The sequence below is a fragment of the Chiloscyllium plagiosum genome, unplaced genomic scaffold (assembly GCF_037043375.1).
Source record: "Chiloscyllium plagiosum isolate Xiang-an unplaced genomic scaffold, Cpla_swu_hap1 HiC_scaffold_8, whole genome shotgun sequence".
Taxonomy (NCBI): Eukaryota; Metazoa; Chordata; class Chondrichthyes; order Orectolobiformes; family Hemiscylliidae; genus Chiloscyllium; species Chiloscyllium plagiosum.
Window position 1 is genome coordinate 100,739,372 of NW_028270146.1, and position 23,121 is coordinate 100,762,492.

At 44.4% G+C, this 23,121-nt stretch overlaps 1 protein-coding gene across 1 annotated transcript in view; it reads left to right on the forward strand.

Annotated features, from left to right (window-relative positions):
* The window catches only part of heatr4 (HEAT repeat containing 4), a 69,142-nt gene that overhangs the window by 26,492 nt on the left and 19,529 nt on the right, over positions 1-23,121 (forward strand). Inside the window, exons 7-11 of the mRNA XM_087990171.1 lie at positions 3,256-3,444; positions 6,556-6,716; positions 12,038-12,142; positions 13,689-13,807; positions 21,879-22,059. Of these exons, the coding sequence (XP_087846297.1) occupies positions 3,256-3,444; positions 6,556-6,716; positions 12,038-12,142; positions 13,689-13,807; positions 21,879-22,059 (755 nt within the window). The remainder of the gene's footprint in view (positions 1-3,255; positions 3,445-6,555; positions 6,717-12,037; positions 12,143-13,688; positions 13,808-21,878; positions 22,060-23,121) is intronic.

The window sequence follows — 23,121 nt, forward strand, 5'->3', positions numbered from 1 at the left end:
GTGTTTGCCGTTCCCATACTTGGAAAAAGGCTCTCCCTGTCCACCCTATCTAACCCTCTGATTATCTTGTATGTCTCTATTAAGTCACCTCTCAACCTTCTCTCTAATGAGAACAGCCTCAAGGCCCTCAGCCTTTCCTCGTAAGACATTCCTTCCATACCAGGCAACATCCTAGTAAATCTCCTCTGCACCCTTTCCAAAGCTTCTACATCCTTCTTATAATGCGGTGACCAGAACTGTACACAATACTTCAAGTGTGGCCGTATCAGAGTTTTATACAGCTGCAGCATAACCTCCAGGTTCCGGAACTCAATCCCTCTATTAATAAAGGCCAAAACACTATATGTCTTCTTAACAACCCTGTCAATCTGGGTGGCAACTTTCAGGGATCTGTGTTCATGGACACCGAGATTTCTCTGCTCATCTGCACTCCCAAGAATCTTACCATTAGCCCAGTACTTTGCATTCCGATTACTCTGTCCAAAGTGTATTACCTCACACTTGTCAACATTAAACTCCATTTGCCACCTCTCAGCCCAGCTCTGCATCCTAACTATGTCTCTCTGCAACCTACTACATCCTTCGTCACTATCCACAACTCCACCAACCTTAGTGTCGTCCGCAAATTTACTAACCCAGCCTTCTAAGCCCTCATCCAGGTCATTTATAAAAATGACAAACAGCAGTGGACCCAACACCGACCCTTGTGGTATGCCGCTAGTAACTGGACACCAAGATGAACATGTTCCATCAACTACAACCCTCTGTTTTCTTTCAGCAAGCCAATTACTGATCCAAACTGCTATGTCTCCCATAACCCCATTCCTCCGCATTTTGTATAATAGCCTACTGTGGGGAACCTTATCGAACAACTTGCTGAAATCCATATACACCACATCAACCGGTTTACTCTCATTTACCTATTTGGTCACTTTGTCAAAAAAGTCAATAAGATTCGTTAGGCACGATCTACTCTTCACAAAACTGTGCTGACTGTCCCTGATCAGATTATTCTTTTCTAGATGGTTATAAATCCTATCTCTTATAACCTTTTCCAGCATTTTACCAACAACTGAAGTGAGACTCACTAGTTTGTAATTACCAGGGTTGTCTCTACTACCCTTTTTGAACAAGGAAACCACATTTGCTATCCTCCAGTCCTCAGGCACTATTCCTGAAGACAATGATGATTTGAAGATCAATGCCAAAGGCTCGGCAATCTTTTCTCTTGCTTCCCAGAGGATCCTAGGATAGATCCTATCCGATAGGCCAGGCAGCATCCGAGGAGCAGGAGAATCGACGTTTCGGGCATAAGCCCTACTTCAGGATTCCTGAAGAAGGGCTTATGCCCGAAACGTCGATTCTTTTGCTCCTCGGATGCTGCCTGGCCTGCTGTGTTTTTCCAGCACCACATTTTTCAACTCTGGTACTCCAGCATCTGAGTCCTCATTTTCTCCTAGATCCCATCCGGCCCAGGGAACTTGTCTATTTTCACACTCTGCAGTATTTCTAATACCTCTTCCTTGTGAACCTCAATCTCTTCTAGTCTAGATGCAAGTATCTCTGTATCTTCCTCGCCAACATTTTCATTTTCTATAGTGAACACTCGAAAAAAATTTATTTAGTGCTTCCCCTATCTCCTCTGACTCCACGCACAACTTCCCACTATTATCCTTGATTGGCCCTAATTTAACTCTCATCATTCTTTTATCCCTGACATACCTATGGAAAAGCCTTAAAGTTAACCCTGATCCTATCCGCCAACAACTTCTCATGTCTCCTCCTGGCTCTTCTGAGCTCTCTTTTTAGGTCTTTCCTGACTTCCTTGTAACCCTCATAACTAAACTCTCCAGCCCAAACACCCTGATATTCCCTTTGTATCCTCTCCAGTGCTATCATATCCCTTCTATAGTGCAGATTCCAGAACTACATACAAACCTCTTGCTGTGACCTAATTATGTGGATGATTATCATAGAATCCCTATAGTGTGGAAACAGGCCATTTGGCCCAACAAGTCCACATAGAGAATGCCCTATATGCTACAGCTAAAGGAGGGGAGGTACCCTATTACTCTATATTTCCCCTGACTAATGCACCTAACCTACACATCCCTGAACATTTATTTGGATTGAATTATTTGGATAAAAATAATGTGGACAGATATGGACAAAAAGTGGGAGATTGCCATGAAGCAACATTGCTCATTTGAAAAATTGGTGCCAGCAGGATGAGTGGAGTGGCCTCCTTCTATCCCATAACACATCAGTGTAGCATCACATCTAGAGAATCAGGGCAAATTGGACAGCAGCATCCGGTTTGCCATGTTTAACTTACAGGTAAAGTCTGCAGAGGCTGCTGCTGATTTACTCCATAATTTGTTGAGTGCTGATGGTTTCATTGCATCTCTTCACACAAAAGCAGGCCAGAATGTGTCTTCACCTATTCCCATTACTGTCAATGGGGGTTTCATTTATTGAATCTTTCATGGGATCTGGGCATCTCTGTTTGCCCTAATTACCATTGAACCAAGTAGCTTGGTAGGCCATTTCAGAGAGGGCAGGTTGGCCATATTTCTACATGTGGCTTCAGACCCATTGCATAGACCATTTGAAGATAGTAGTAGATTTACTTCTCTAAACAATAGACAATAGGTGCAGGAGTAGGCCATTCTGCCCTTCGAGCCTGCACCACCATTCAATATGATCATGGCTGATCATCCTTAATCAGTATCCTGTTCCTGCCTTATCTCCATAACCCTTGATTCCACTATCCTTGAGAGCTAATATACATGAAAATGTTTGAATCATCAGTTTCTCCTTTCATGAGATGAGATGTTTAGTTACTGTGAGGCATCCCTGAAGAGCATATTGTGTGGGGGGCCATGGCATCCCATGTCAGCTTTTCTCTCCCTTGAGGCAAGATGTTCAACAGCCGCGAGTTAACCCAGCTGGCATCCATTTGTGAACTGACAAAACACATGAGCGGACCAGGTGGGATTTTACAACAACCGATAGTTTCATGGCTGCCGTCACAGATTAACGTTTGATTCCAGATTCTTTCTCTTTTATAAATAAATCCAAATTCCACCTTCTGCCTGGATGGAATTTGAGCCTGTGTCTTTAGAGCAATCCAGTGACAGTACCATTATGCAACTGTCACTGTTGGAATACTGAGAGTCATAACAGGGCTGTACACAGACAGAACAAGTTTTCATGTGACTGAATTTCTGTAAAATGCCAATGATTTCATTCCAGATCGTATCAATCTTCACTTGAGGAATGTGAGTGAAGTTCAAGCTGTGCCCGAGTCTCTTCAACCGCTGATTAGTGAGGCCCTGAACAGCAGTAACAAGCACGTACAATTGGCAGCAGCCATCTGCCATGTCACAATGGAGAAAGTGAATGATAGAGTCTTAGAGATCCTTCGTGACAACCTCCTTCACGGTATGAACTATCACTGGTTGATCCATGAGAAAGCCTTGTATATATATCCAGTGCCCTTCACAGCTTCAGGATTATCCAACTTCTAAAGTCAAAGAGTAATTATGATATAGAAGGAGGCTTTTCAGCCTATCAAGTCCATACTGGGTCTCTATTGCAATTCAATCAGTCTAATTTTCTCATAACCCTGCAAGTTTATTTCTTTCAAGAGCATTTCCAATTTCATTTGAAAAGATTGTCTCTGCTGTCACCATCCTTGTAAACAGTGAGTTTCAAGTCAGCGCTCGCTGTGTAAAAACATTCCTCATCGCTTCTCCTGCCCTGAGCCTTAAATCTGTGTCCCACAATCTTTGTACCACCATAGAGTCATGGAGATGTACAGCATGGAAACAGACCATTTGGTCCAACCCGTCCATGCCGACCAGATAACTCAATCCAATCCAGACACACCTGCCAGCACCCGGCCCAAATCCCTCCAAACCCCTCTTATTCATATACCCATCCAAAGGCCTTTTAAATGTTGTCATTGTACCAGCTTCCACCAATTCCTCTGGCAGCTCATTCCATGCATGTCCCACCCTTAGGTGGTGAAAAAGTTGCTCCTTGGGTCTCTTATATATCTTTCCCCTCTCACCCTAAACCTATGCCCCTTAGTTTTTAGATTAGATTACGTTACAGTGTGGAAACAGGCCCTTCGGCCCAACAAGTCCACACCGACCCGCCGAAGCGAACCCACCCATACCCCTACATTTACCCCTTACCTAACACTATGGGCAATTTAGCATGGCCAATTCACCTGACCCTACACATCTTTGGACTGTGGAAGGAAACCGGAGCACCCGGAGGAAACCCACGCAGACATGGGAGAACGTGCAAACTCCACACAGTCAGTCGCCTGAGGCGGGAATTGAACCCGGGTCTCTGGCGCTGCGAGGCAACAGTGCTAACCACTGTGCCACCGTCCAGCATTTTTATTTATCTTAATTAGACCACGCAAAATCTTTTACGCCTCTATCAAGTCTCTCATCAACCGTTTTTACTCCAACCTTTCTGACCTTACTTTGTTGTGAAAATCTCTCATCATTCGAACCATTGTTGCAAGTCTTCTCTGCATCTCTTCATGAACCCTCCCATTCAATGCATTTGCATTCAATAACTTTATTCTTGAACATCTATACCAGTAAAACTGTGGTCCCAAGTGTGTCTTGGTGGAGCATTGTATTTCAGACTGGAGGATAATTATTTACCAAGACTCACTGCTTTCTGTCCTTAAGTGAAACTTTTAGTCAACTAACACTATAAGCTTTAAAATGGAGTTTACATAGTTATGGACTAATTTGATTCTGTTGAGCTAACCTAATTAAAAGTTTCAGCCCTTTCAAAGTATATAGTTTCAATGCTTCAGGTTTGACAGGTATATACCATCTAGTAGGATGAGGTCACTGAGTTAGTAAATAATATCAAATTTTGTTCAGCATAATCAAGCAAGGCGCTCAACTGACAATTGAGAACTCTGAGTACTGTGACAAAAGATAGAAAAGTCATACTTATTGAAATACAAGACAGACTTCGAACTGGATCTAAAATTCTGCCCTTGGACAAGAAGTTTATTACTTTTTTCAAACAAAACATCTTGTTTTCACACAGAGTAAAATCCCTGACTAACTGTCTCTAACCAGTGCTAAAACCCAGACAGATGTCCCTGACTAACTGTCCTGACCTCAAGATTCCCCTCTTACAGGGAACCCTGATTAACAGAGATGAGTCAGACACCTTTCAGTTGATTCAAAACCAACCTGTGGCAGGACCACACGTCATCAACCCCCTGTTTTTATATTTCATAAACCTTCTTAATAAAACAATGGAGTTGAAACTCCCTCACCTGTCTGGGTTTTAGCATTGTTCAGAGGCAGTTGGTTTGCTAATAATATGGTAATAGTTAATTGGATCTTTCTATATGTATATGATCTCTCTCCTAAAATAATAGTGTCACAATGAGTTCTTTATATTTTGAAAAGCTCAAGTCTACATTGATGCCCTGGGGTTGAAGTGTTCCGAGACTTCACCAGTTTCCTCATTTCCCCTTCCCCCACCTTACCGCAGTTCCTAACTTCCAGCTCAGCACCATCCTCATGACCTGTCCTACTTGCTAATCTCTCTTCCCACCTATCCGCTCCATCCTCCCCTCTGAACTATCACCATCATCCCCACCTCCATTCACCTATTGTACTCTTTGCTACCTTCTCCCAGCCCCACTGCTCCCCCCACCCCGGAGGCTCCCTGCCTCCATTCCTGATGAAGGGCTTTTGCCAGAAACGTCGATTTTCCTGTTCCTTGGATGCTGCCTGACCTGCTGTGCTTTTCCAGCACCACCCTAATCTAGACCCCCATGAGTGAGATAACGGTCAGATCTATTTCTCACCCTATCTGCTCAAGGATAAAATCTGACCATGACACTGGGAGAAGCTCTCTTGCTGGTATTTCAGTAGTGCTGTGGAACTTTCTGCATGTGCATGAGAAGATTGCTGAACTTTTATTTTCATGTCTCATCCAAAAGATAACGCCTCCAATGAGTACAGCACTCCCTCAGATCTGACTATATATATATGTGATTATGTATGACTAGATATTGTGCTCAGTTCCTTGCCTTCTCAACTGAGGCATGAGTGCTTCCACTGAACCATAGCTAACGCTAGCTCTCTACAATGCAGATCTATCATCTCTGCTTCCACTATCTCATTAGTTGTGGCTTCAAGCTCATTATTGCTTATTCTGCAGAAAGATTCTTCTGATCTATCACTTGCCCCAAATCTTACGTATGAGACCCTGGTCCAAGTACTATCAACTAATGGAAATATCTTTGTCTCCCTTATCCAAACCCGCCATAATCTCTTAGACCTCTATCCACTCTCCTCTCAACTCCTAAAGAGTAGTCGTATTAGACTCAAAATGCTGCTGCTGCTGCTTCTCCACAGATGCTGTCAGACCTACTGAGTTTCTCTCACAATTTCTGTTTTCGCTCCCTTCGACTTCCTTAGCTTCAAGAAGAATGTGGAGCAGGTAGGTGTGATGTTTGGTTGCTGGCCTGTGTTGAGTTACTTTTTTGTCTTACAGGTAATTCTGCTGATTGTTGGATTGCAGCTCAAAGCCTGGCTCTCAACGGTGATGACAGCTACCCTGTAGTCAGCAGAATCATCCAGCATCTCTTCAATAAACCAGAACCGGAGATTATGAAGCAAGTGTGTCTGATCCTGGGCCCGCTCAGTGAGAGGACAGTATGTGAGCTGGAATATTATGGTGCACCAAAATTCTATCAAACACACTGTACAACTGCCTCCTGTTTTGAACGCACACTTAGGGGTGAGGCTGGGGGAGGTGGCAGGGTGTAGGGGTGAGGCTGGGGGAGGTGGCAGGGTGTAGGGGTGAGGCTGGGGGAGGTGGCAGGGTGTAGGGGTGAGGCTGGGGGAGGTGGCAGGGTGTAGGGGTGAGGCTGGGGGAGGTGGCAGGGTGTAGGGGTGAGGCTGGGGGGGTGGCATGGCGTGGGGGTGAGGCTGGGGGGGTCGGCAGTGCAAGGGGGTGAGGCCAAGGGCGGTGGCAGGGCGTGGGGGCGAGGCTGGGGGCGACGGGGTGAGGGGCGGAGGCTGAGAGTGGCAGGACAAGGGGGTGAGGTTAGAGGGTGGCAGGGTGAGGGGGTGAGGGTAAGGGGGGCAGGGCGAGGGGGTGAGGCTGGGGGGCGGCAGGGTGAGGGGTTGAGGTTGGGGGCGAGGGGGTGAGTGTTCAAAGTGCTCCTTCCATCTCTGTCCTTGATGAATGCCACTCTGTTCTCAGCTGCCAGTGGGATAGATCTTTGGGTACATGGACTATGGATAGTTCTGACTGTGTTGAAGAATTCACACACATCCTGGTTGTTGGCAGGTTGCTTTATTTCCTTGAGCTTTCCACCCACCATGTGTTCTTTAGGTTGGTTTGTTTTTTATCATTGGAGTTTGGCCTTCATTTGTTTGTGGATCTGCTTTCTTTCCCAACTTTTGATAGTATTTCCAATTGCGGAACACTTTGTGTTTGTGATTTAGTCACTCCTGGGCCTCCTAGTCATTCTTGTCAGAGCAGTTTTGATGTTTCCTGGTAGAGAAACCTCGAGGCTTCTTCTGGGTAACTGTTTATGCTGGAGTTAAGGACAGTCCATACGCTTTAGACATTCTATGGTTCCTCTTCATTGAGTTTCTCCGGGTTGTTTGTGCAGCACTGACTGTGTAGGTCGTTGTTGACAGAGATTGTGAATCCATTGTTAGTTATTTACCTGAGGCAGTGTTTCTGATGCTGCTGCTGTTTATTAGGCCACCCTGATCGAGATGGCAGACCGGATTAGGAAATGGTTGGTCCAGCAATGGTCAGCTCCTGTCATGGCACGGGTGGTGTGCTGTTACTTGTGCTCCCTCAACCTAATGATGACCTGGTCAAGCAGGTATCAATATCTGTTGTTGAGGTCTCTCTGACGAAATCAGGTATTCTAGACATTTCATTTGGGGGAACGCCATTGTCTTTATCTTCCCTTTGCCTTCCTCATCAATCCTATCTTTCCAGATGTATGTGTCTCTCTCCCAGCTATGGCATTGAAATCACTGGAGAATCAGCCCATCTTCTTTTGAGACACAGGACAGCAACTGATCAAAGTTGGAGCTGAAATCTTCTTTCGCCCCATCCATTGCTCTTAGGTTTGGGTGTATGCATTACCAACTGTGTTGGACTATTTCTGGGTTAGGGTGAGCTGAAGGGTCTTGAGGTATTTTTATATCCTATAGGGTGTGGGGAGGTGGAAAGGACTCACTGAAAGGGTCAACTTGTTGGCTTTTTTATGACAAGACGAATCCCATGTAGTCTTCAGATTTACTTTTCTGGTAAGAGGTGTAACTGCTACCTTGTTCTTTGAGCTGAACCTTCTCCTGCCCACTGTGTCTCAGTCAGGGCAGCGATGTCAATGATATAAAGTCAGAGATCCTGAGCTGTGTTAGCAATACGAGGTTCAGGTTGTCCATGAGAATTCCACTGCCCAAACCTCATTTGCAGAGGGGGGAGGTGCCTGTACATGGGATACACAGGGCATTTGTAGCACAACAACTACCACACAGTCCTGGTGGAGCAAGGTATTTGTTCAGAGACAGGGATACACAATACGAATAGGCACTAACACACTGGGTGCAGCTCCAGCCTCCTCCTCACTTCTAGAGAGTCCTGTTTAATGCAGAAAAGTGCTGTGTAGGCTTCACAAATAGCCAGTTTGTTTCCTACCCCTGCGCTAATGCCATCTTTTTGTTCTTACTGTCATGTTTCAAGCTGTGAGCTCTCTCCCCTAACCCTGGGCTATGTCTGACTCTCTCTTCACTTAAGGACAAGTCTTAAATGAGAAACCAAGCCGGCTAAAAGGGGTCATGAAATAGCTTTGGTGAGCAGAATTAAGGAAAATCCCAAAGCATTTTTTCTTATACAAAAAGCAAGCGGGTAACTAGAGAAAGGATTGGTCCACTAAAGGATAATGAAGGAAGGCTGTGTGTTGAACCTGAGGGAATGGGTGAGATTCTGAATGATTAATTTGCATCAGTGTTCACTGAGGAGAGGAACATGATGAAAGTTGAGATTAGAGATAGTAGTTTGATTAGTCTGGATCATGTTGACATTAGTAGGGAAGATGTGTTGGGTAGGCGAGAGGTTATTAAGGTGGACAAATCCCCAGGACCGGATGGGATCTATCCCAGGTTACTGAGGGAGGTGAGAGAGGAAATAGCTGGGGCTCTGACAGATATCTTTGTGGCATCCTTAAATACAGGTGAGGTGCTGGAGGACTGGAGGGTTGCTCATGTTGTCCCCCCTGTATAAGAAGGGTAGTAGAGATATTCTGGGTTATTACAGTGAGCCTGACGTCAGTGGTGGGAAAGTTGCTGGAGAAGGTACTAAGGGATAGGATCTATTTATATTTAGAAAAGAATGGGCTTATCAGTGATAGGCAACATGGTTCTGTGTGGGGGAGATCGTGCCGTGCCAACTTAATAGAGTTCTTCGAGGAAGTGACCAAGTTGATAGATGAAGGAAGGGCTGTTGATGTCATGTACATGGACTTTAGTCAGACTAATGGAGAAAGTGAAGTCACATGGTGTGCAGGGTGTTCTAGCTAGGTGGATAAAGAACTGGTTGAACAACCAGTTTGTGGGCGGCACGGTGGCACAGTGGTTAGCACTGCTGCCTCACAGCGCCAGAGACCCGGGTTCAATTCCCGCCTCAGGCGACTAACTGTGTGGAGTTTGCACGTTCTCCCCGTGTCTGCGTGGGTTTCCTCCGGGTGCTTCGGTTTCCTCCCACAGTCCAAAGATGTGCAGGGTCAGGTGAATTGGCCATGCTAAATTGCCCATAGTGTTAGGTAAGGGGTAAATGTATGGGTGGGTTGCGCTTCGGCGGGTCGGTGTGGACTTGTTGGGCCGAAGGGCCTGTTTCCACACTCTAATGTAATGTAATCTAATCTAAAAAAAAAACAGGAGACAGAGAGTAGTAGTTGAAGGGAGCTTCTCGAAATGGAGAAAGGTGACCAGTGGTGTTCCACAGCGGTCAGTGTTGGGGCCACTGTTGTTTGTGATATACATAAGTGATCTGGAATAGGGCACTGTTGGTATGATCAGCAAGTTTGCAGATGACACAAAAATTGGTGGAGTAGCAGAAAGCATAAGGGACTGTCAGAGAATACAGGAGGATTTAGATTTAGAAAAGTGACAGATGGTTTTCAATCCAGACAAATGTGAGGTGATGCATTTAGGCAAGACTAGTTCTAGAGCGAATTATACAATGAATAGAAGAGCCTTGGGAAAAGTTGATGGGCAGAGAGATCTGGGAATGCAGGTCCATTGTACCCTGAAGGTTGCTGCACAGGTGGATAGAGTGGTCAAGAAGGCATATAGTATGCTTGTCTTCATTGGAGGGTATAGAGTATAAGAGCTGGCAAAACATGATAAAATTGTACAAAACTTTGGTTCGGCTGCATTTAGAATACATTACCAAAAGGATGTGGACACTTTGGAGAAGTTGAAGAGTAGGTTTACGAGGATGTTGCCTGGTGTGGAAGATGCTCGCTATGAAGGAAGGTTGAGTAGGTTAGATTTATTTTCATTAGAAAAAGGGAGATTGAGGGGGGCTGAAAATGTGTTGCTGGAAAAGCGCAGCAGGTCAGGCAGCATCCAAGGAGCAGGAGAATCAACGTTTCGGGCATGAGCCCTTCTTCAGGAATGAGGAAAGTGTGCCACGCAGGCTAAGATAAAAGGTAGGGGGGAGGGGCGTTAGGGGGGGACCTGATTGAGGTTTACAAAATCATGAAGGGTGTAGACAGGGTGGATAGAGCCAAGCTTTTTCCCCAGGGTGAAGGATTCAATAACGAAAGGTTACGCTTTCAAGGTGAGAGGTGGAAAGTTTAAGGGGGATACTTGCGGCAAGTACTTCACACAGAGGGTGGTGAGCGTTTGGAACACGTTGCCAGCAGTGGTGGTAGAGGCAGGGATGGTAGATTCATTTTAAGATGCATCTGGACAGATACATGAGTAGGTGGGGAACAGAGGGATATAAATGCTTAGGAATTGACCGACAGGTTTGGACAATAGATTTGGACAATAGATTTGGATCGGCTCAGGCTTGGAGGGCCGAAGGACATGTTCCTGGGCTGTAAGTTTTCTTTGTTCTTTATTCCCCACTCTGAAACTACTCTTCAGTTCAATCACAGGTTTCCTCTCTCCCACCTTGCTATTTCACTAATCATAGGTTCTGTCTTTTGAGGATGAATAAGAATAGGAGGGACTGAACCTGTGCTCAGAGGAGCAGGCCAACCAGCAGAGGAGAGAACAAACCTGTGGTTGGAGGAGAGTTCCTCGCAGATTCTGCCTTTCCCAGGCCTACTCCTCCTCAAACTCTACATTATTTTCCTGGACTCACTGAATTGCCTACACTGTTAATTGTTCAGTCACAATGTTAGCTTATGTTTGGAATGTCCTTTGAGTTCTTCGCTGCCATCTTTGCTACATTTTTGCAGGCCATTTGTAAGGTTCCATGGGTGAATTTGCTTGTTGACCCCCTTATTTGAGGGGCTCCCAAAGGTGATAAATGATCGGTTAGATAGAGTGAAGCTCCGTCTAGACTGTCCCCAACAAGCACTTCCTGGGCAGTATAGCATGGGTTTAGATATAAGAGTAAAATTCTGCCCCATCAATCACACTCAAGACAGGTACATTGTATGGAGATTATATACACTATTTCCCCCACACATTTTGTTCACCAAGGTCTAGTACACTTCCTGCTGAAAATGTGTTGCTGGAAAGGCGCAGCAGGTCAGGCAGCATCCAAGGAGCAGGAGAATCGACGTTTTGGGCATGAGCCCTTCTTCAGGAACCTGATTCCTGAAGAAGGGCTTATGCCCGAAACGTTGATTCTCCTGCTCCTTGGATGCTGCCTAACCTGCTGCGCTTTTCCAGCAACACATTTTCAGCTCTGATCTCCAGCATCTGCAGTCCTCACTTTCTCCTAGTACATTTCCTGTTGGTATTTGGTAATCTCTCTGTTTAACCAGACTCTGGCACATTTCATACTGGCGAAGCATCTGAACAGCCGCAATTGGCAAGAGAAGGTGCTGGCATGCAAGGTCTTCTCCTGTCTGCGTGGTTCACTTAACAAGGTAGGCCTATGTTCAATTTGTAATGCTAATTGCATATTCTGGCTGCCTTTTGGGGCATGCTTTGAATGGACATTGCTCCCTGTTTGAATTGATCCCATATAACCTCTCAGATGAGCACAACCCTGAGCATGTATAAGACCAACCTGTAACAGCTGCTGTAACTGAAAATCAATTTGTGAAAAGTCCCCACAATGTAATCTTTTTGTATTTCCTCTTCAGGCTTCAATCCCTGACTGAGAAGGTGGATTTAGATTTACTGTATGATCCACCTCTGGGCATCTTTTGTACTCTCAACACCAATGTTTTTGACAGGGATTTGATCACCTCTTGTAAAATTTGCAAATATCTCGACAGGGTAATCACTCTAACTGTACCACTCATTAGGTTATGTTATAGTGCTGTCTATGCCCCATGTAGTTGTAAACCAGAACCCTACAGATCACTTGAGTGGCTAGCATCCAGGGATGGCTTGTCTGGATTCGAGTCAGCTCCTAATGCAACACAAAACTGGGTGTCTTGTAGAGTGGGATCACATCATCATTCACACAGCTCAGCTGGGCAAGGCTAAGATACTCCTATAATTACCAATAAGTGAGGATAGCAGTTGCTGCTGTGAAAGAGAGGGGAGAGCAAGGAGAGTTGAGGTGGGTAGGTGCTAGGGCCCCAGTTCTTTACAATTTATATAAATGATCTGGATGAAGGGACTGAAGGTGTGTTAACTAAATTTGCTAAAGAGACAAAGAGGACATAAGGAACCTGCAAATGGATATAATTAGGTTCAGTGGGTGGGCAGAGATTTAGTGGATCCAGTATAAATGTGGAAAAGTGTGAAATTGTCCATTTTGGCAGAAAGAATGAAAAGCGTTCTGTCTGAATATTGAAATGTTGCAGCGCCCTGAGATGCAGAGAAATCTGGTTGTCCTTGTGCAAAAAATTCAGAAGATTAGTATACAGGTACAGCAAGTAATCAAGAAAGCTAATAAAAGATTATAGTTTATTTTGAGTGGAATTGAATAGAAGAGTAGGAAGGTTATACTTCAGTTATACAGGGTATTGTTGAGACCACATCTGGAGTACTGCCTACAGCACTGGTCACCATATCTATGGAAGGATATTAATGTGTTGGAAGCAGTTCAGCGAAGGTTTACTGGATTAATACAGAGAAAGAGTGGATTGTATCATGAGGAATGATTGACCACGTGGATGTGGAAAGCATGTTCGCTTTTGTGGGAGAATCTAGAACTGGTGTCATAGTTTAAAAATAATTTTCACCCATTTAAAATAGATGAAACATTTTCTCTTAGTGGTTTGTCTTTGAAATTCCCTTCCTCAAAAGGCAAGATCCTTAAATATTTTTAAGGCAGAGGTACATAGATTCTTGATGACAGAGGAGTTGAAATATCTGGGTATATGCAAAAATGTACAGTTGACATTAAAATCAGAACAGCCGTGGTCTTATTGAATGTCAGAACAAGCTTGAAGGGCTAAGTGGCCTACCTTGTTCAGATGTAGAATAAAATGTTTTGTCAACTTTTTGATGACCCAGGATTTAACACGCAAGATTGTGCACTTGATGTGGAATGACTGGAACAGTGACGTCCGACAGGCAGCAACACACTCATTGGGAGCCTTGGGTCTGGGGAAGGAAGCCCATGATAAGCTCAGGTAAGACAGAATAATGGAGAAGTCTGGAGCTGTGAAGCAGGTCCTTGACTGTTTCAGTAGGCAAAGGGCCAGTCTACGTAGCCTGTCCAACAAGCTATGACTTTGACTTCCATCTCTCTAGGTAAAAACAATGACTGCAGATGCTGGAAACCAGATTCTAGATTAGTGGTGCTGGAAAAGCACAGCAGTTCAGGCAGCTTCCGAGGAGCAGTAAAATCAATGTTTCGGGCAAAAGCCCTTCATCAGGTATTCCTGATGAAGGGCTTTTGCCCAAAACGTTGATTTTACTATTCCTCAGATGCTGCCTGAACTGCTGTGCTTTTCCAGCACCACTAATCCAGAATTCCATCTCTCCTGTCATTGCTTCACTCCACAGTAAGTCTTGAGTCTCTATCAATGCCCAAGCGTCTGAACCAGTGTATCACAAGCTTGGGCCTTCTGCAGATTCCTTTTTCAGTTGGTGGCACAAGTAATCCTACATCACACATAATTTGGAGAGATTCATGTTGCCCAATATTGTATTAGATTCCCTACAGTATAGAAACTAGCCATTTGGTCCAACAAGTCCACACTGACCCTCCAAAGAGTAACCCACCCAGACCCATTCCCCTACCCTGTATTTACTCTTTACTCATGCACCTAACACTATGGACAACTTAGCATGACCAGTTCACCTGACCTGCACATCTTTGCATCTTTGGATTGTGGGAGGAAACCAGAGCACCCGGAGGAAACCTACGCAGACACGGGAAGAATGTGCAAGCTCCATACAGACTGTTGCCTGAGGCAGGAATTGAACTCGGGTCCTTGGCACTGTGAGGCAGCAGTGCTAACCACTGAGCCACCATGCCCATAGTGTAACCCCAGAAAACCTAACAGTGACCTAACTTGGATACAGGAATTGGATGATGCTGCTTGACTTCTCCTTTGAATTGCTACCATCCAGAGGGCAAAATTCAGGTCGTAAATGAAGACTTGCTTTTAAATTGCACTAGAATTCTTCTGTTAAAAAGGTCACTAGATCTTTATGGCTCACCAGGTAGCCTCTGCCACATGTAAGGGAGGTCTATGATGTGTTGATAATCCTTCCATCCTTTCCTCTATTTCAATTTCAAACACCATCCCAGCCATTTCTCACTAACTTATCAGTGAAGGGAGGAGCTGCTGAGGGACCCGACTGAGGAGGTCCGATTATGAGCTGTTGCTTACATTCATCTAGCATGTTTCATAATCTCAGGACATTGTGAAGCTGTTTGTCAGTAATTTTGTTCTTATGAAGTATGGTTAATGCTGTAATATACTATGCATGGTAACCAATGCATAGAACATAGAACATAGTGCAGTACAGGCCCTTCGGCCCTCAATGTTGCGCCGATCCAAGCCCACCCAACCTACACTAGCCCACTATCCTCCATATGCCTATCCAATGCCCGCTAAAATGCCCATAATGAGGGAGAGTCCACCACTGCTATTGGCAGGGCATTCCATGAACTCACGACTCGCTGAGTAAAGAACCTACCCCTAACATCTGTCCTATACCTACACCCCCCTTAATTTAAAGCTATGCCCCCTTGTAATAGCTGACTCCATACGTGGAAAAAGATTCTCACTGTCGACCCTATCTAAACCCCTAATCATCTTGTACACCTCTATCAAGTCACCCCTAAACCTTCTTTTCTCCAATGAAAACAACCCCAAGTGCCTCAGCCTTTCCTCATACGATCTTTCTACCATACCAGGCAACATCCTGGTAAACCTCTGCACCCGTTCCAGTGCCTCCACATCCTTCCTATAGTATGGCGACCAAAACTGCACACAATACTCCAGATGCGGCCGCACCAGAGTCTTATACAACTGCAACATGACCTCAGTACTCCGGAACTCAATTCCTCTACCAATAAAAGCCAATACGCCATATGCCTTCTTCACCGCACTATTTACCTGGGTGGCAACTTTCAAAGATCTGTGTACATGGACACCAAGATCCCACTGCTCAACCACACTACCAAGTATCCGTCCATTAGCCCAGTACCCCATCTTTTTATTACTCTTATCAAAGTGAATCACCTTACACTTAGCTACATTGAACTCCATTTGCCACCTTTCTGCCCAGTTCTGCAGCTTATCTATATCCCGCTGTAAGCTGCCACATCCTTCCTCACTGTCTACAACTCCTCCGACTTTCGTATCATCCGCAAACTTGCTCACCCAACCTTCTAACCCCTCCTCCAGGTCATTTATAAAAATGGCAAACCGCAATGGTCCCAAAACGGATCCTTGCGGAACACTGCTAGTGACGGCACTCCAAGATGAACCTTTGCCATCAACTACTACCCCCTGTCTTCTTCCAGCCAGCCAACTCCTAATCCAAACCTCCAACTCACCCTCAATGCCATGCCTCCGTATTTTTTGCAGTAGTCTACCATGGGGAACCTTATCAAACGCCTTACTAAAATCCATATACACCACATCTACCGCTTTCCCCTCGTCCACCTCCTTAGTCACCTTCTCAAAGAATTCAATAAGGTTTGTGAGGCACGACCTGCCCTTCACAAAACCATGCTGACTATCCTTGATCACATTATTCCTATCCAGATGTTCATAAATCCTATCCCTTACAATTCTCTCTAAGACTTTGCCCACAACAGAAGTGAGACTCACCGGCCTATAGTTACTAGGGTTATCCCTACTCCCCTTCTTGAACAAGGGGACCACATTTGCTAGCCTCCAATCTTCTGGCACTACTCCTGTAGACAACGAGGACATAAAAATCAAGGCCAATGGCTCTGCAATCTCCTCCCTTGCTTCCCAGAGAATCCTAGGATAAATGCCATCAGGCCCAGGGGACTTATCTATTTTCACCCTTTCCAGAATTTCCAACTCCTCTTCTCAACATACCTCAAAGCCATCCATTCTACTTAATTGTGACTCAGTACTCACATTGACAACAATGTCCTGTTCCTGATTTAATACTGACGAAAAGTATTCATTCAATGTCTCCCCAATCTCTTCAGCCTCCACACTCAACTTCCCACTACTATCCTTGACTGGACCTATTCCTACCCTAGTCATTCTTTTATTCCTGACATACCTATAGAAAGCCTTAGGGTTTTCCCTAATCCTACCAACTAAGGACCTTTCATGTCCCCTCCTTGCTGCTCTTAGCTCTCTCTTCAGGTCCTTCCTGGCTACCTTATAACTCTCAATCGCCCCAATTGAACCTTCACGCCTCATCTTTACATAGGCCGCCCTCTTCCATTTAACAAGGGATTCCAATTCCTTATTAAACCACGGCTCCCTCACACGACCCTTTCCTCCCTGCCTGACAGGTACATACTTATCAAGGACACTCAATAGTTGCTCCTTGAACAAGCTCCACATATCAATTACGCCCTTGCCTTGAAGCTTACTTTTCCAAGCCACACATCCTAAGTCATGCCTCACCGCATCATAATTTCCCTTCCCCCAGCTATAACTCTTGCCCTGTAGTGCACACTTATCCCTCTCCATCAGTAGAGTAAAAGTCACCGAATTGTGGTCACTGTCCTCAAAGTGCTCACCTACCTCTAATTCTAACACCTGGCCTGGTTCATTACCCAGAACCAAATCCAGTATGGCCTCACCTCTTGTTGGCCTATCTACATATTGTGTCAGGAAACCCTCCTGCACACATTGGACAAACACTGACCCATCTAATGAACTTGAGCTATAGCTTTCCCAATCAATATCAGGAAAGTTAAAGTCCCCCATAACAACCACCCTATTACTTTCACTCTTCTCTTGAATCATCCTCGCAATCCTTTCTTCTACGTTTCTAGGACTATTAGGAGGCCTGTAAAAAAACTCCTAACAGGGTGAGCTCACCTTTCCTATTCCTAACCTCAGCCCAAACTACCTCAGATGGCGAGTCTTCATCCATCGTCATTTCCACAGCTGTAATACTATCTTTGACAAGCAATGCCACACCTCCCCCTCTTTTACCCCCAGCAGGTTCCAACAAACAGCAGTGTGGAAATGATCAGGTGATCTGTTTCTCATGAAGTTGACTGGGGGCTAAATATTGGTCAGATCTCTATGAAGAATGACTCTGCTTTTATTTTTGAAATAGTGTCATGGATCTCTCAAAACTACCTGAAAGGGCAGACAGATTTAACACCTCATTTGATAAACAGCATCTCTGACAGTGCAGTGCTCCCTCAGCACTGCAGTGTGTGCATTAGCCCAACCTCGTCACTGGATCAGATTTGAAACAATATACTTCTGATTTCAGAGTCAGTAGTTTGCATGTTGAGTTTGCATTTTCACTGCTGCGAAGGTGCCATCCTTGGCTCTGTGACTTACTTGCATGTCCCTGAGTTAAAACCTGTGATTCAAGCTCAACTCCAGATGCTTAAGTGAACAGTCCAACCTGTTCCTGCCACCACCTTCAACAATTACTTCCTTCATCACTATATTATGTGATGCAACAACTCATCAAAGCTTCTTTGACAACACTTTTCAAACCTGTGACTGCTACCATCTGGAAGAACCAGGGCAGCAGATACATGGGAACACCAGCACATAAAGGTTCCCTACAAGCGACTCGCCATTTTGACTTGGAAATATATCACCATTCACTGTCACAGTGAATCCCTTCTTCACAGCACTTTGCATGTCTTTTCACACCAAGGTATGCTGTAGTTCAAGATAATAGCTTACCACCACCTTCTCCCTTTAATATACTACTTTGTAACCTAAGCTGTACTCATTTTAAACTTCAAATACATATTCATTCACAAATAAGTCAAACAAAGACAGTTTGACAGAGGTGATAAATGTAGACGGGGAAAACAAATTATGTAGTTTGGGTCCAGAACGCAATGGTGAGATTTGTTGTTTCTCTCAGTTCTTTTAAGTTTTGTTTTAAAGTAAAGGTGACTCAATATTGCCTGAAGAACAATGATTGTTCTTAAATTCAGTAGCTGTTTGGGTGGCCTAGGTCTTATTTTGAATTTGAATTCTTTCTTTTCAAAGTTTTCAACTTCTACCCCTTCACTCACCAAGAGAAATGGTAAGGAATACTTATTTGCAAACTTCTAGATGTCTCTGAGTATACTGCACAGATCTGTAACAGACTGCAGCTGCACCAATCCAAAGGCTGTCTCTTGACTCAAAAACTCCTGGTACCATTCTCTCTCAAAATAGCCACTTCGCTTCCCCAAAAAGTAACATAATCTTTGCAGCTAAAGTGCGCACAACATAAACCCACTTGATTTTCAAAACTCTGCTAGTGCTTTTTAGCCATATGACCTAACCTCCACAGTTTTGTACGGAAGGGAGTTACACAGACTGAGAGAAAATGTTCTGTTCTTCCACACTGTAAATTGGAGTTCTCTTATTTTTTTCAACTCCGTCTCTAGTCTGCCCATAAGAGGCTAATTCCTCCTGGTATTGAATCCCCTCAAGATCTTGCATGTTTTAATAGGATCACCCTTTTGTTCTTGTAAGTCCTTGTAGGTATAGGCCCAACCTATTCAGCATTTCTTCAGAGATAAGCATTTAATCCCAGGAATGAGTCAGGTGAACCATCTTTGAACTAGCTATATCCTTTTTCAAATAAGAAAGCCAAACAGTACTAGATGTGGTCTCACCAAGGCCCAGTGCTGCTGTGGTAAAATGCCCCTGTTTTTATGTTCCATTCTTGAATTAAGCTCTAATATCTCCTTTTTCCTTTCTAATCCTTTGCTGTAATCGTGTGCTAACTTTTGATGTATTTTCAATCTGCAATCCCATTCCTGTGCATAGTGACCTCCACATCTTTCTTGCCAAAATGAATTATTTGCCAATTGTTTGCTTATTTTGTGGTTTATTAATGTCCTCTTGTGATTTATAGAGTTTTTTTTTAGATTAGTTTAGATTACTTACAGTGTGGAAACAGGCCCTTCGGCCCAACAAGTCCACACCGACCCGCCGAAGCGCAACCCACCCATACCCCTACATGTACCCCTTTTTACTAACACTATGGGCAATTTAGCATGGCCAATTCACCTGACCTGCACATCTTTGGACTGTGGGAGGAAACCGGAGCACCCGGAGGAAACCCACGCAGACACGGGGAGAATGTGCAAACTCCACACAGTCGCCTGAGTCGGGAATTGAACCCGGGTCTCTGGCGCTGTGAGGCAGCAGTGCTAACCACTGTGCCACCGTGCCGCCCACAGGTATAGAGTCAGACAGCACAGAAACTGACCCTTTGGTCCAATTCATCCACGCTGAGCAGATTACCCAATCTGACCTTGTCCCACTTGCCAGCATTTGGCCCATATTTGTCTATGCCCTTTTAAATCTTGTATTTCTATCTGCCAGCACCACTTTCTCTGGTAGCTCGTTCCATACATGAACCACCCTCTGTTTTGTGATAACCCTTCTCAATGTTGACTCCCTCCAATTTAGTGACATCCACAATTTGGAAATTGTGTTTTTGATTCCAGTGTCTCAATTGTTTCTGTATATTGTGACTAGCAGTAAATCCAGTAGAGAGCCATATGAAACATCAGTTCCTACCTTCAGCCTCTCTGACTCCTGATCTCTGCTGTCCGTCTTGAATGCCAGATAGCAATCCTTCTGCTACTCAAATATATTTAATGATCCATTGGAGAAGAGAACTCTGAACATTACCTGTCCTAGGAGGAGAAATTCCTCCTCCTCTTCACCTTAAAAGGGAGACCTTAGTTTGAAATTGTTCTCCTTCATTCCAGGCTTCCCCATCAATGGAAATATCATCTCAAAACTGTGTCAAGCCCAAGCCTGCTTAGGATCTTTTATGTTCCCCAAGATCACATAACTGGACTAATCTTTTGAGTCATGTTAGTGAAGGCCTTTTGAAGATAAGTTACATCCACTGCATAATCTCTAGTCCAGAACTAGAGGGCATTGGTTTAGGGCGAGAGGGGAAAGATTTAAATTGGACCTAAGTGGCAATGTTTTCACGCAAAGGGTGGTGCATGTGTGGAATGAGCTGCCAAAAAAAGTGATGGAGGCTAGTACAACATTTAAAAGGCATCTGGATGGGTTATATGAATAGGAATGGTTTAGAGAGATATGGGCCAAGTGCTGGCAAATGGGACGAGATTAATTAGGATATCTGGTCAGCATGGATGAGTTGGACCAAAGGGTCTGTGTCCGTGCTGTACATCTTTATGACTCTTATTAGTTTTCTCAGGAGGAAATATGGCCAACAAGAACATTTCTTTTTGAAATCCATGATTGCTCTTCATTTTTTCCCTCATTTGTAGATGTTCTTCTATTCTCTTCAGCTAGTCAAAGGCAGGGAGATTTCTATCAGCACTGGGGAATGATACCAGTGGCATCTCTGAGGTGTTAATATCTTTATCAGAATTTGGAGCTAGTGTTGTTATGCACAATAGCTAAAGATGTAGGTAACACAAAGCTCTTGCAGGAAGCTCTTAAAGATGAACAGAATTAGCTATTTAAGCGCCTTAGGAATTGAATAGAAACAATATTTTAATGGTCAACCTCCGCTGACAATGAAAGCAGTTACTATTAATTCACTTAAATGTAAATCAGATCACTTCCAGAAAATTCTCTTTTGGGATCCAGTATGTGGGTAATGTGAAACATGACATTGAAAGAGACCTGCTAATCTATGTTTCTCAAAGGTATGTGTCTCTCTCTCTCTCTCTCTCTCTCTGGGGTTTCCTTAGCTCATGTCTGGGTTCATTCTAATCTATGAGAGATATTGATAATGAAGAATAATCAATAACTTTGTCATTGCATAAGGCATCGATCAGGTTGATAGAAAGCAAATTTGATTCACGGTCTAATTTCATCTTTAAAACTTGCACAACAGCACTTTGTAGTCCGACAGGTTATTTGGAAGCACTAGCTTTCAGAGCACTGCTCCTTCACATAGCTGTGGAGCAGGATCATAAGACACAGAGTTTATAGCCAAAGACTACAGTGGTCATGCAACTGGAACGATATATTAAACAAATCTAGACTGCTGTTAGACTTAGCATCTGGGACTGTCAGTATGTGAGGGGTGATTGTACTGTATTCAATTGTTTTGCAGGGAGATATTGGAGAAAGGGGATTGCAGGAGCCGAATCGAGGCCTTGTCATGTATTGGTCAGCTTGGTGTGATGACTGGAAAACTGATGCCGAGCTTCCTCGCCTGTTTCAGTGATGATTTTGTTGGTGTGAGGCGAGAGGCATGCCTGACAGCTGGTTTGTTGAAGATAAAGGATGAGCAGGTAGGAACAGTACTCATTTACTCTGAAGTTCTGCCTTCGTTAAGCGAGAATCTTTAACAGTGATCGGAGCAGGATTCCCAGTTAATCCTGCTGCCTGCCTGCCATCAAGATGCACAGGGGAGCAGAAAGCAGGTTTGACTGCGCATAGTTAAAAACTGAACATGTTGAAAACAGAAAAAGCTGGAGAAACTCTGCAGGTCTGGCAGCTGCTGACTGAGCCGTGGCCACTCACCACCTGACCAATTGAAATTCTCAAAACCTTGTAAAAGCACACCACATGGGTGACTGCTAGAGACTGGGCACCAGTCTCTGATACCTCACATCAACAGTGTCAAACAGCCAGGCAGCTATTTATTTGCCCACTGGCAGAAGGAGTACTCAACACACCCATGTTTCACAATCAGGGACAGCAAAGGCCCTTGACTCCCAGATAACCCCTAGAAACGTCCCCCACTTACTTTTGGTCAACTGCACAAAATGGGAGTGGTCGGAAGTATCCCAGGTGACTACTGGAAAGAATCCATGTAACGTAAATCCCAGGAGAGTGAAGATTAATGACAGAGTTTAATGCCACAGCGAGTGACCTTGCTTCCGCTGAAGCTCATACCCTACCCCATAGCCAAGTCGCCAACCTTCTAGACTCCATCCCTCAAAAGCCTACATGAACCTTTTTGCGAAGACCCACAAACAAGACTACCCCCTAGAAGTATCATTATTTCAGCCTATGAGCCACAAAACTGATTTCTTCCCATTTTGATTCTATATTTTTTTCTCCTTTTGTCTGGTCTGTCCTCTTACAATGCTGTCTGCCACTTCCAACAGTTTCCTGTATACCAAGTCATAACCAACTCCTCTTCATTATGGATGGTCTCCAGTAGCTCCACTTCTTCCACATTGGAGGTCTAATTTACCACCACCTTCCTCCAACTTGTTCACATATTGTACAATCTCTCCTTCAACTCTATTCACTCCCTTCAAACAGAAGGGCATTGCTACAAGGCACTTGTTATGCGGTGTTTCTGAAATATGTGGGGCATTCCTTTTCTCAGTCTTATTCAGTTC